Source organism: Archocentrus centrarchus, chromosome 12, assembly GCF_007364275.1.
Source record: "Archocentrus centrarchus isolate MPI-CPG fArcCen1 chromosome 12, fArcCen1, whole genome shotgun sequence".
In the NCBI taxonomy this organism is placed as follows: domain Eukaryota; kingdom Metazoa; phylum Chordata; class Actinopteri; order Cichliformes; family Cichlidae; genus Archocentrus; species Archocentrus centrarchus.
The window spans coordinates 22,992,107-23,004,290 of record NC_044357.1 but is presented as its reverse complement, the minus strand read 5'-3'; the positions used below and the strand labels follow the sequence as shown (position 1 = coordinate 23,004,290).

The following is a 12,184-nucleotide window of genomic DNA, read 5'->3' as shown; positions in this document are numbered from 1 at the left end:
AACCTGAAATTAGCTCAAACAATGCTAAATCAAGGATTTTTTTCCCTGTTTAGGATACTCCTTAAATAGATCTCACAACCCCCATATTCAGTCCCAAATACAAGTGAGATGCAGCCTTCCTTCATCCATGACTTCAAATCTTAAATCTCTGCCTTAATCTAAGTGTGTGTTTGATGCATTTGCCTCAATTATAACTCAGTTAAATGGAGATCAGTCTTTCCTGCAGTTAAACAGGGATAATAAAGGAACTCTGCTTCTCAACCCACTTCCCTTTACATACACGGATCCTCGTGTTCGTCCCTGATCTGAGAAGAGACTGGAGCAGTGATTTTCTGCAGATTAAACCGTGCTAGATGCAGAGAGGAAGTGAAAAAGTCATTACCTACAGGAGAGTCACTCCCGCCTGTGGTTACAGTTTCACGTTATTTCCAGTTCTGTGCATTCAGTGAGTACGTCTTTACTTATTGAACATGCAGTCTAACGCAGCTTTCGTGCAATTACTTGTACTGTGCTCTAGAGGGGCGAACAAACCATTTCAGTGTGAAAGGTGGCTTCGTACTGAGATCACCATGGTAAATTATGCTCTGAATACAACTTGGTCTGTTCAGAAATTTGGTTTAAAATTGGCTGCAAATATTCGAGCTCTAAAGTTACAAAGCAGTCTGTGTCACGGGGGGTTTGCATGCATTCAGTTGGCAATGCAGAAATGTCTCAGATTTTTTTTTTTTTGGGGGGGGGGGGGGGTCTTGACAGCATTTCTCAATCAAGTTTAATTTCACTTTGATTTGGTGCCAAACTGAAGTGACGGAACTGAACACAGTAAATTTAATGTACTAAGTTAAAGATTCAGAGCGCTGATCTAATCTTTCACATATGCAATCAAATCACAAGATTAACAATTTTCTGCAGCATTATTCTTGTATTTGCAACAACAGTTCATTTTAATCATTCATAGATATCCATGACTCATCCCTCTGGAATAGGAAGTGCTCAGTTGATTAATTTTGCAGTTTGAGTCGTTTATGTAAGCTCACAGATCCTAAAACAGAACTTTTTTTGTTACGAGGGTTTTCTAACTGTCATACCTGTCAGTCATCGCTGGGTGTTTAAGATTGTGTCAAGTCAGCTAATGCAGTACATGTTACATCTCACCCACACCCACACGTTCAATTATGACCCCCACAAAACAAATACAGCTCAAGAGGCGGCTGCAAAAACAGCAGTTCCACCAATCAGGGGGTGATGTCGCAGAGGCTGTCCATCACACGAGGCAACATTTATACATGATTTAAAAACAGGCAGCATGTTCTGAACAGAGTTGTGGATTAGATTTTTAATTTCGAAGTGATTTGCGCATCAGTTTCCTCACAGATACAGAGCTTTCCCACTTTTTCCCCTTCGTGCCCCCCCCCTCTGTACAAGGCTAGAAAAAGTTCACAGCAACAGCACACAAACATACAAAATAGTTTTACCAAATTCATTGTGTTGTGTCGGGGTTTTTTCCCTCTTAAATACATCTGAACTAACGCTGGTACGACGCCCAACCATAGCAAAAAGAACCGATTTCAAGTCAAATGTATACAATCTTATTTACACGAGAACATTGATCAAAGTGCATCGAAGAGTCCTGATTGACGATCATGTCAGAGGGATGATGGGTAAATATGTACAGTGTTACAAAAGCTGTAACCATGGTTAATTTACACAGCAATAATAATAATAATAATAATAATAATAATAATAATAATAATATTCTAGGAGGTGGTGTGAAAACACTGAAATTAATGAAGAAAACTTACATATTTTAGATATTAATGTCCAAAACATGATCATACATAAATATTCACATCTGAGGAAGCAACAAAGTCTGAACCACATTCTCTCCCCCCCCCATTAAAGCCTTAATTCTAAATGACCTTTGACCCTAGCGTTTCATGTAGTCTTCAAACATCTGCCGTGCCGGGTTTCTGGGAGCTCAGATCCTGTTTCAAATTCTGTCCTCGGGACAGTTTAACGAAATAAATCTCGCATCCACAAAACCCCACAAGCGTCAGGCTCCTTAAAGAGGGCGGGGCATGACTGGAAAATGTCCGTGGCCAAAAAAAAAATAATGAAGGAAAAAAGAACATCACTGGACGTGGAGTGAAACCAGCTGGGACACGATTCGTTGTAGTATTCACATAATAAATAAGACTTCCTCTTCGCCACACATAATGGTTTAATGCACTTCAGAAGGCATGTGGTCGTACTATAAGGTCTGCTGCTGCTGCTACGGTCAACCGCCCGCACTGGAACGAGGAGGCGCCATGCAACCGTGAAAAAATTTTAAAAAACCCAATACGATCAGGATAAATCATCCTCTGTGCTCACTATTGAATCTGGAGGAAGAGAAAGGGAGGGGGGGAGAGAGGAAGAATGGTTTAGAAAGCCACTTTAAAAAAGGCTCATTAATTCCCACGCTGCACCTTCTGTTACATTCATACAATAACAAAGTGTAGTAGTTTAAGGGGAAGGTGTGTGCTGCACCTAATGAACTCATGTTGCCTTTCCCCAGTGAGATCTGCAGAGGGAAACATCTGCTGCAGCTGTGAGGGCGACGGCAGAGGCTCGTGTCCATCTTGTGGCCCCTGTCGAGCTTAGGTTAATCTGTTTAATCTGTTGTACCGAGTGATGCGCTCTGCAGACTGCAACAATGAAAACTAAGGATTACTACGGACCACAAGGTCATGGTGACAGTGGAGGTCATTAACATGCAAGCTCCATCTTCTGAGTGACTGGAATTATTTAAGCTGCTCAGAAACGCAGCACATGGTTATTTTCACCCTCGCTGAGGTGGTTATGTGATCGGTTCAGACTGTCTGTTGGCAGGATTTCCCAAAAACTTGGCCAGGTATATGAGGGGAAAATGGACAGGCATCGCTAAGGACAACTGCACAAGGACTCGAGTCATCTACCACCACCCATGTGGTGCCTACATAGAGATTCCACTCAAGAACGCAGAGGAATGAATATTGTATGATGAGTCAGCAGATTCTCATTGTGAGACAGGGAATAACTGGACGTGGGCCTAGAAGTTCTGGATGTTAGAGTCTGCACAAACCCCTCAGTATGTTCTTCTGGATTCTCGACTCACCGCAGGGTACGTGTGTCCTACGTTGGCGCCGTGCCGTGTGATGTCAATGTTGAGGTCTTCTTCTGTGGTCTTCAGATAGACTGGGTTGTCAAAGTTCATGCTCTTCTGGTTCTTCAGCTGCCAGTTTCTCCACATCAGGTAGCCGCCTGCTGCCGCCATCGCCAGCAGCACTGAGAAGAGATCAACGGGCACCAAAAATGGTCAGGATTCCCAAAGAGTGCCAAAGATCTCAAATCACTGTTAAAACAGTTCAAGAATTCCCAAATCATGTGAGGGTGGCATGTACTCACAGACAGGAAGTATGGCCCAGGCAGCAGCAGAACCTCTGGCGGTGGAATTCACCTGGATTGATGTGCTCACGTTTGCTTCTGAAAGACAAAAGGGCACGGGATAACACCTGACATTTTTAAATATCTCCTCGTTCACACTTGGGAAAGAGTCAAGTCGTCAAGGCAGCAGCAGACATGCATAAACAAATGGTTCTAAGTCCTATTAAAGGTGAAGTTGTACATTTTGGCAACTGGCTTTCAACCTTCTATAGATGAGGGGCAGCTGAAAGTGGCACCCCCCCCCCGGCCCACATGATCCAGTGTGTTTTGGTGTCAGCATCCACTGAGTGACATGACTGACAAAAAGCTTGGTTGAATGGAGCAACAGACCTCAGGACAAAAGAGACAAGAACAGTTTTGTTTGCTTGTCCTACCAGCTGGTCTGCTCTGCTGCCAGATTAATGAGAAGCCACCAGAAACTGTAGCTATTTGAGTCCAGAGGTTGCCATCTTGCTCTCTGCATCTTGCCAACATTTTTGATCCAGAGTAAAATCCTGAAACTACTTCTGGCCTTTTCCTCTCGGTGCATTCAGTCTCTCCCTCCAGATCAGTATTCATCATTTTGGTGACCTTTATTAATTTTGCCCCATAAGCCATCATCAGGTCAAAGTTTAATCTGTCCTACTCTTTGATTTGTGATTCAAAGGCAGAAACCAACATCCTTAGAGTCACTTTGTGTAGCAAGTGTTAGCATCCTTAGATTTGCTGCTACAGGCTCAGACTTCCATGATACACTGAGCATTCCTTCTCCAACTCCTCTTTTCAGTCCCTGTGCATCTAAATGCCACTATTGTGACTTCTGGAGCTTTTGTCTGCTTTTTCTCCAAGTGTGCGTTTTGTCCCGTTTGTCTATGCTACTCTTTCCCCTCACTTAGCTGGTCACAGCAGATGTCTGCTCTTCCCTGAGCCTCGTTCTGCTGGGGTTCCCTTCCTGTTTAGAGGGTTTCCTCATCAACATTACCAAGTGCTTGCTCATTTGGGGGGGGGGGATCATTACAACTTAGAGCGGGCACAGCAGAATAACTAAATGTCCTCATTCATCTTGATAAATAAATCCCACTAAAACATACTTAATACTTTATAAATTTACAAACCTGCCTCAGACACAGCTTAAAATCCACAGGTTCTTAAGATGCAGATTTTTAAAGCAAAAATGATTTAAATTTATTGCGCTTTACTGGAAGCGCAAAAAAAAGGTTATGAACGGATTTTCATTCAAATGTGCAGCTTACCAACCTTGAGAGCCCAATTTAAAAGTCATTAACTCTGGGACTTAATGACGTGCTCCAGATCCAAGACTTTTGGGAAGGATCATTTACCAAGGGGAGTCATGCAACATCTTCAAATACATAAACATGAGAAACAGTCTTGATGTGCAAGAACATTTCACAGATCCAGATATTCTCTTGGATAAAGGGACTCTGAGATTACACCTTCCTCCACAAAAACTGCAGACTATTGTTCCATGTACATCAATATGCATGAACAGGTAAAGCTCTAAAATTCACCTGCACATGATTTTGATGCAACCATTTTCACTGCAGCTTACCAGAGTTCAAACAAAGCATTTCCAGCAGCAGAAGAACGTCAAACCAAACTACAGCCTGTGTGTTATGGTAATGAAGGATATCAGAACACAATGCAACAGTGTTCTTTACCAACAATGGAGCTCAGTGACAGGAAGAGGATACAGCAGGCTTTGGATGCACAGCCAAGATTTGGTAGGAGGATTAATTCATTGTTTGGGGGTTTAACTTTATGTAGTTTTAATAAAATAAAACAAATCTTTGTCTGCATTTGGTTTTGACATCCTCTAAGACCTCATCCAAAGGAAAGTAATCAAAACTGTTCAGGTCTGCAGGACTTTTTTGTACCGTGTGTGTAAGCATAAATGTTGTTCTTTCCCCAAGAAAGCTGAGATCACAGTTCGAAAACAGCACAAGAGAAAAATCAATCTGAGAGTTGCTGATGTCCGCTTCTCTTCTCCATTCCCGACGATGCTTGAAGGATTTGTGCTACAATCCCTTTGTGTTGCAGTAATATAACAATCACATCTTATTACCAGATTATCCCGAACTTTAAGTGGAACAGAACGGTTCATCGTTTCGGCCACTAGGTGCTGCTCATGTGCTGTGCTTTTCAGAGTAACTTGACCTGTGGTTTAATAATCAGCTTAATCAGAGGCAAACAGCTTTTATTAATAAAGCATTGAACCCCCCGTTCAAACGTTCAAAATGAGAAAAACTAGCAGACGGACTGCTTTGATTCCAGCAGTCCAAGAAATGTTAAACGTACAACCAAAGACGACCTCCTCTCTCACACAGGCTGTGTTACATTCATCTGCACAAGAACAGATTTTTCTCAGTCCCGCAGTCCCAGTACTGTGAAATACACATTTTCTATAAGCTTGATTTAACCCTTCAAACAAATTATAAACAGAAAACTTATCTGCATGTGTGCAGGGTTTAACATATTTTCGTGTTGTACCAAACTCTAAACCCTCACCTGGTCAAGAGCAGCTCATTTAGGGTTAGGAAATTTTTTTTGGCTGCAGGTTAAATAAATCTGTTGTTACATTTGGCTATTTAAGAGGCAACAATTCTATTAAAAATGGATGGGTTACTAATAATAATAAAAAAAAAAAAAAAAAAAAGGTTAAGCCGTTAAAGAACTAGATTTTATTTGACACCCACATGGGGTCCAAATTTTAAGATTTACAGATGCAAGGGCTGATTAGCCTGAATTTCTTCACATTTTGGGGAACCTGCAACAAATTCACGCATCACTAACGGTCATCATTTCCCCTTTGAGGGGAATAGTTAATGAAATTAGCAACTTCAAGTTTAAATGGGTAAATATTCTAACCCAAAAGCTCAGGATCTCTTTTTGCACAAAGACTTCCTTCTATAGCCATCTCCGTCATAGAGAGTCTCACAGCACGGGAGGCGTGGCTTTAAAGCATCGGCTTCAGTTTGCAGAAGCCAGGCGAGGGGCAACCAATCAGCAGAAAGGGGGCTTTTAGGGAGGGGGGCATTAAAAGGAAGAGACTAGAGCTAAAATATAGCCAAAACGGTTTGAGTCTATAATAAAAATTAACTTCACAGGTTACTGAAAATTAGTTCCATTTTGTTTTTAAAATTAACTTCAGGCTACTTGACAATATTACAAGTTAACCGAGTGGAATCCGTTTACTGTATTGCATCAAAAAACAAAGCACAGACAAGCCAGCATTACAAATGCAGAAAAAATAAATAAATAAAAGCTCCACATAGTTAAAAATCTCCACAGCACAATGGACACAAGAAGCAATCTTGCCTTTAATTTTGGCTTTAATTAAACCACCCCAAAAAATAAAGCTGATTAAATGAAAACATGGGGAGGAGGAGGAGCTGCAGCCAAAAACATTTAGGACAGAAGTTCCCCAATTAACAATTCAAATGAAAATATTACCCCCTGAATCCATGGAGAGGGAGGAAAAAAAGCCTCTTTGTATTTGTTTTTGAACACAGCTCAACATGCTTTAAAAGCGAGCCACCAACCCAGAGACAAGCGCAGTGCAGGCAACAGCTGACGGTTTTACCTGGCGGTGGCTGTATTAGAGCTTTCCCACCATCCTTTGAGGGACCTTTGGAAGTAGGGTCTGTCACGGAGAGAGCCAAGAGTCATGCTTTTGACAACAAAAACATCAGAGGGTGTTCTATTTTTAAAAACAGCACACATGCAAGTAGGCCTTCTTTGAATATAGACCAGATCTCAGGAGACTAAGCTAGTAAATAAATGCTCTGAAGCGTGATCCACTTTTGTTCAGTGAGAGAGGAGCAAAGCTAAGCCGAGAACCGAAACAAAACCAGCAGCGCTGCATCTTTACGTTAAGATTACACCCGTGTGGTTCTCCTGCTTTGACGGGACAAAAGCCGGACAAGTGAGGAGACGACTTTCAAAGGCATTTTAGCAGATTCAAAGCTGCATCACACTGAAATGCATCAATAAGGACATTCCTATCAGCATCTGTACGAGGAAGGACAGCAACAGTAAAACCTTTATAGCTGGATCAATACAAGCTTGATTAGCAGAGGCGGCGGCGGGGTTAGGATGTCTCAGGGCTGGAAATGAACACACGTCAGGCTTGAAAAGCCATTTTAAGCACAGGCAAGACCAAACAAGCAGTTTCCAAAGCCTTTATCTAGCACAAACACTTTCATTGACATCATTTATAAAACTGGCAAATATTAAAAGCACAGTGCACTGACTTGGAGCTGAACTACAGTAACCGTGTCACAGGGCCATTAATCCTTTTGTCTTGGCAATTAGATTGACTCAGACACTATACAATTTTTATCTGTTATGATGGTGACTGTCAGGTCAAAACCTCTCTTTTCATTACAGACTTTTTTCCATGACACTTCATGCCATGAGGGAAGGAGGGGCTGAGCTGGCAAGTTCCAGGAGAAGGATGTAAAGAGTCAATGGGAACAAAAGCAGTGTGTCAGACCGGCTGTCCACTCATGCTTTGTCAGCCTAAGACCAAAGTCATTCTGTCTTAGGCCAACATCATCACTGGGCTCAAAATGCTGTCGTTTTTATAAAAAAAAAAAAAAAAAAAAAAAATCAATGCAGATTTTCAGACTTCTTGAAAAACCTGCCACATACTGTGCTTCACCCAGACCACTGACAGTTTGATCAGGGATCCAGGTAGGTTATAGAAGAATAAGCTAACATAACCGCGAGCATTGTCTTAAGCAAAGAAGAGCAGCATGCTATTTAAGTCTGGCATGCTCACATCTTTCCTTAAAAAAATTATTTTTTTTTTCTCCCCCCCCCCATTTCTAAAATCTTCAGACCGAGAGCCCAAAAATGTTTTTCTTCCCAAACTTGTGCAAAGATCATCTCTGGTTCTCATTGCTTCTGATTCTGGCAGTCTTTGTTTTGCATTCCTTATTGCAAAACATGTAAAACAAATTTTAAGCAATCACATTAAAACTTCTGCATTTAAACGGCTGTCATTGTCGAATGGTGCCTGAAACGGCCTTTACATTAATGGGCTGTGTGACGCGTCAGTCACAGCTACAGCATTCATAGGCCGATCATGTGACAGAGAAACAGGCCGAGTTTGAACTTGTTCATCCTTTGTTTTCTTTCAGTCCAATTTGCTGTCAATTCTCCCCCAGTGAAACCTCAGGCGGAGTACGAGGTGCTGCCAAGTTTAGGAGACTATGTAGTATTTTGCTTGGGAACAGCTCGTTACATTATTTTATAGTTAAAGATCAACTTGTTACAGTCTTTGTTTTTACTTGATTTGCTTGTCAGTTTTTAATAGGTTTGTGTTGGAACTGCAGGAACAAGATGCATTTAATTAGACAAATATAGTAGCAAGTCTGGTTTGTCATTAAAAAAAAGAATATGCATCCAGAATGTGACAGAAAAGAGTGACTGGAATACTTAATTCAGAATATTGGCAGTTTTATAGAAAGGTGGGAGACATGATGAATGATACCAAATGATAAACAAACTGGAACCAAGAGTCTCAGCAGAGTCAGAAAATCCATGAAACGCACTGCATTTCAGCCGGAGATGGTGCAGCCTGAAGGAAAAAAGACTCCCCGGCTGCCTCTAAAGACCGTTATGATTCCCTCTGTGGTAGTTTGAGGTTCAACCCTGAAGTGAAGAGCGCCGCTTATTACTTTTTCCTCGCTAACAAGATTAGGGCCGGGCCAAACTGCAACCACACAATGCTCTACAGTTCCCTGTTCAGTGCAGCTGCGACGGCTGTAAAATGGGATAAATATGTTAGCTGCTGGTTTAGTGAAGAGCAACGAGGCTTTTGACAACAGCCTGAATAGGAGGAAGGTGGAGGCGCTTTCAGCAAGTGACAGGAATTTACTCCTCCCACACTATTCGCACTTTACATTTAAAAATAAATAAAAACTTCATACAGACAGGCGTGTAAACAGTTTCACATTAAGACACTCAAGACTGTGGATCCACAAAAACTCAATGCGTACAGGTTTGTACAGAATTGCATGCTCACAGTTGCAAACAAATATGCCACAGGGAGAAAGACAAGTATGTGCTCTCACATCTTGGCAGACAGGGTGGTACATTCAGTTATCAGTGGCTGTAAAGAGCCCGGAGGCAGCCTGTAAGGGGGTGACTCAGGCTGCAGGGATGCTCACTACATGAAGGCCTTATATATCTGCAGAGCACGCAGGCTTGTAAAGTCTGCTGCAGACTTTTACTGGTTCATCGCAGGCATTCTTAAAGTTTTAATGACCCCAGTGCCAATTGAGAATTATTCATAACCACAGTATTACCCACCACTGTTATGCAGAGGACACTGCTACATGCCCCCCCTGCCCCCCCAGCAGCTTCGATAATCTGTTTGCGGGCCACTATGGGCCTAATGTGTGATCTTCTGGTTCTACATGCAAAACTACAGAAAGGCATGCCTTTGTAAATTGTATAAGTTTCATTTTCTCCTCTGCTAACATTTACAACAAATGACATATCTGCAGCTAAGGTCTCTAGCCTCCATCTTTGACTGCAGCTGACAAAAAGTAGTCCCTGTTCACTGAGCGCAGCAGGACATGAACCAGTTCTGTCTGGTGTGAGTTCGGGTAATGGTGGCCCTCGGGCTCACAGTACTAAAGCAGAAGGACTACAGTCACCAGCTGCAGCCCAAGACTTTACAGTTGGAGTAGGCCTGACAGCTGAACAATACCCTCTCTGGAGAAGCAGCTGAATGGATCACATTTGGAAGCCTACTTTAACCAGAACCTGCAGCAGGCGGAGAATTGATTGGATTATTCTGAGCTCAGCAAGGGTGCAAATCAGAACAAGGACTACAGTCATTAACTGCAGTCCAAGATGATGACATTTGAATTCATCAGCAGGGTGGTAGACTCATGTGTGCGCACATGTACTTATCCCCCACCCCCAAGCATAATCTAGATCTGATGGAAACACTACAGTTTTCATGAATACTGCAGCTTTATTTGAACCATATCACAAACTTCCTCTTTAACCTTTAGACTCCTGTAGCCCTCATGTGCTGCACATCAGGCTAGTTATAAATCTTACCCAAGGGACACCTACAAAATAAATATAAAAACAGAAAACAAAACAGGTCTGAGGAAAACAAACTGTAGAACCACCAGAAATCACACACTGACTGCAAAAACTGTCAAGACTCTCAAACACTTAAAGAAGGGGAACCAGAGAAGAGTCTTAAAGAAATCTGAACGGGCTAACTAGAGAGACTTTCACTCTGGAGGACAGGAGTGCAGAGAGTTGTCAGGGAGATGTTCCAGTACTTTGTGTGTTCAGTCTACAGCTCGAGTCCAATTAGGAGAGAGTTTGGCTGTCAGGTTCCTATCTGACAGCGCTTCAGGATGAAAAGGATAATCTGTGGGAGGAAAGGAGCTGGACTGCTCAAGACAAAAACAACTGTAAGGGAACAGGACAGTGTTTCTAGGCAACCTTTCCCTGGCAAAGAGGAGGCAGATGGAGGGCAGGGCTGCAGTTTTTATTTTTTTTTTTTTTTAAAGCACTAGTTCAATTCTTACAGTTCTCACATCTAACAAAAATAACAAGCACACTTGTACTTTGTGGCATCTGGTCTCTCAACTCCTCGTTTCCTAAATTTTAAAAAGGAGCTCACTAGAAACAGTGCTCATACAAAGTTAATGGAAAGCTGAGTGTGGATGCAAGCAGATGTAAACTTGCTCTGGAAGAAAACAGAAAACTTAAACCTTATTTTACAAAATATGTACTCAGCTCTATTTTGAAAAAGTACAGAGACATTCTGTCCTTTTGCTGCACTCCACATTTCAGGTTTTTCTGCAGTTTTCTCAATCAAAAGCTGGACAATGAAAATGAGCCAACAGTTGAAGTCTGCTGCATCCCTGATAGAGTATCCACGGCACAAAGCACACCAGTAACTGAAGTGATTAAAAAGGATTCCTTGAAGAGGAAATGTTCAGTGCTTTAATTCCTAGACAATAAAGTTTCCAAGTTGTGCATGAACGCAATTCAGAAAGCCTGAAAGAACGCCGTCAAAATTTAGGAGACACATATGCATCTGTCACATGATGCTTCTGCTCCAAAAGTAACTGCTTATCTTTTCAATAATGTCAAACTGAACTCCAGCTCTGCACTAGTTACTGTTTATATTTAATGCATTCTACAGGAGTTTGCAAAGGATGTGTCAGTGATTGTCTACATGTGTACAAACCAGAGCATGCAGTGAAAGTTTGTGATTTAGTGTCCAAGTATTGAACTTTGGAATATTTGGATCAGGTAACCCTGAACCACCCCTTAGTTATACTGCATTAGGCCTAGGCTGCTGGGGGGTTCCCATAATACACTGTTTTTATTCATTTTATTTACTTTGTTTATACCCCACTCTGCATTTAATCATTAGTCCCCCCCTCAGCCCCAGCCGGTCTCAGCAGATGACCCCCCCTCCCTGAGCCTGGTTCTGCTGGAGGTTTCATCCTGTTAAAAGGGAGTTTTTCCTTCCCACTGTCACCAAGTGCTGCTCATAGGGGGTCGTTTTGACTGTGGGGTTTTCTCTGTAATTATTATAAGGGTCTTTACCTACAATATAAAGCGCCTTGAGGCGACTTGTGATTTGAAGCTAATTGAATAAAATTTAACTGAAAAGGGTTTCTAAATCAACTACTGTATCTTGTTAGTCTTAAGTTAAGAACCTCAAAGCCAACAA

The 12,184-nt window shown here is 41.9% G+C and overlaps 1 protein-coding gene across 2 annotated transcripts in view; it reads right to left on the bottom strand.

Moving 5' to 3' along the window:
• Positions 1–1,318: 1,318 nt before the first annotated feature.
• Positions 1,319–12,184, bottom strand: part of vldlr (very low density lipoprotein receptor) — a 60,768-nt gene continuing 49,902 nt past the window's right edge. The window contains exons 17-19 of one of the 2 annotated variants that reach the window (XM_030742586.1): positions 3,424–3,501; positions 3,134–3,303; positions 1,866–2,378 (exon numbers count right to left, since the gene is read on the bottom strand). In XM_030742586.1, coding sequence (XP_030598446.1) covers positions 2,370–2,378; positions 3,134–3,303; positions 3,424–3,501 — 257 coding nt within the window. In that variant the 3' untranslated portion in view covers positions 1,866–2,369. Of the gene's footprint in view, positions 1,677–1,865; positions 2,379–3,133; positions 3,304–3,423; positions 3,502–12,184 lie in introns of those variants that run through there. The other variant, XM_030742587.1, reaches the window with a different exon arrangement.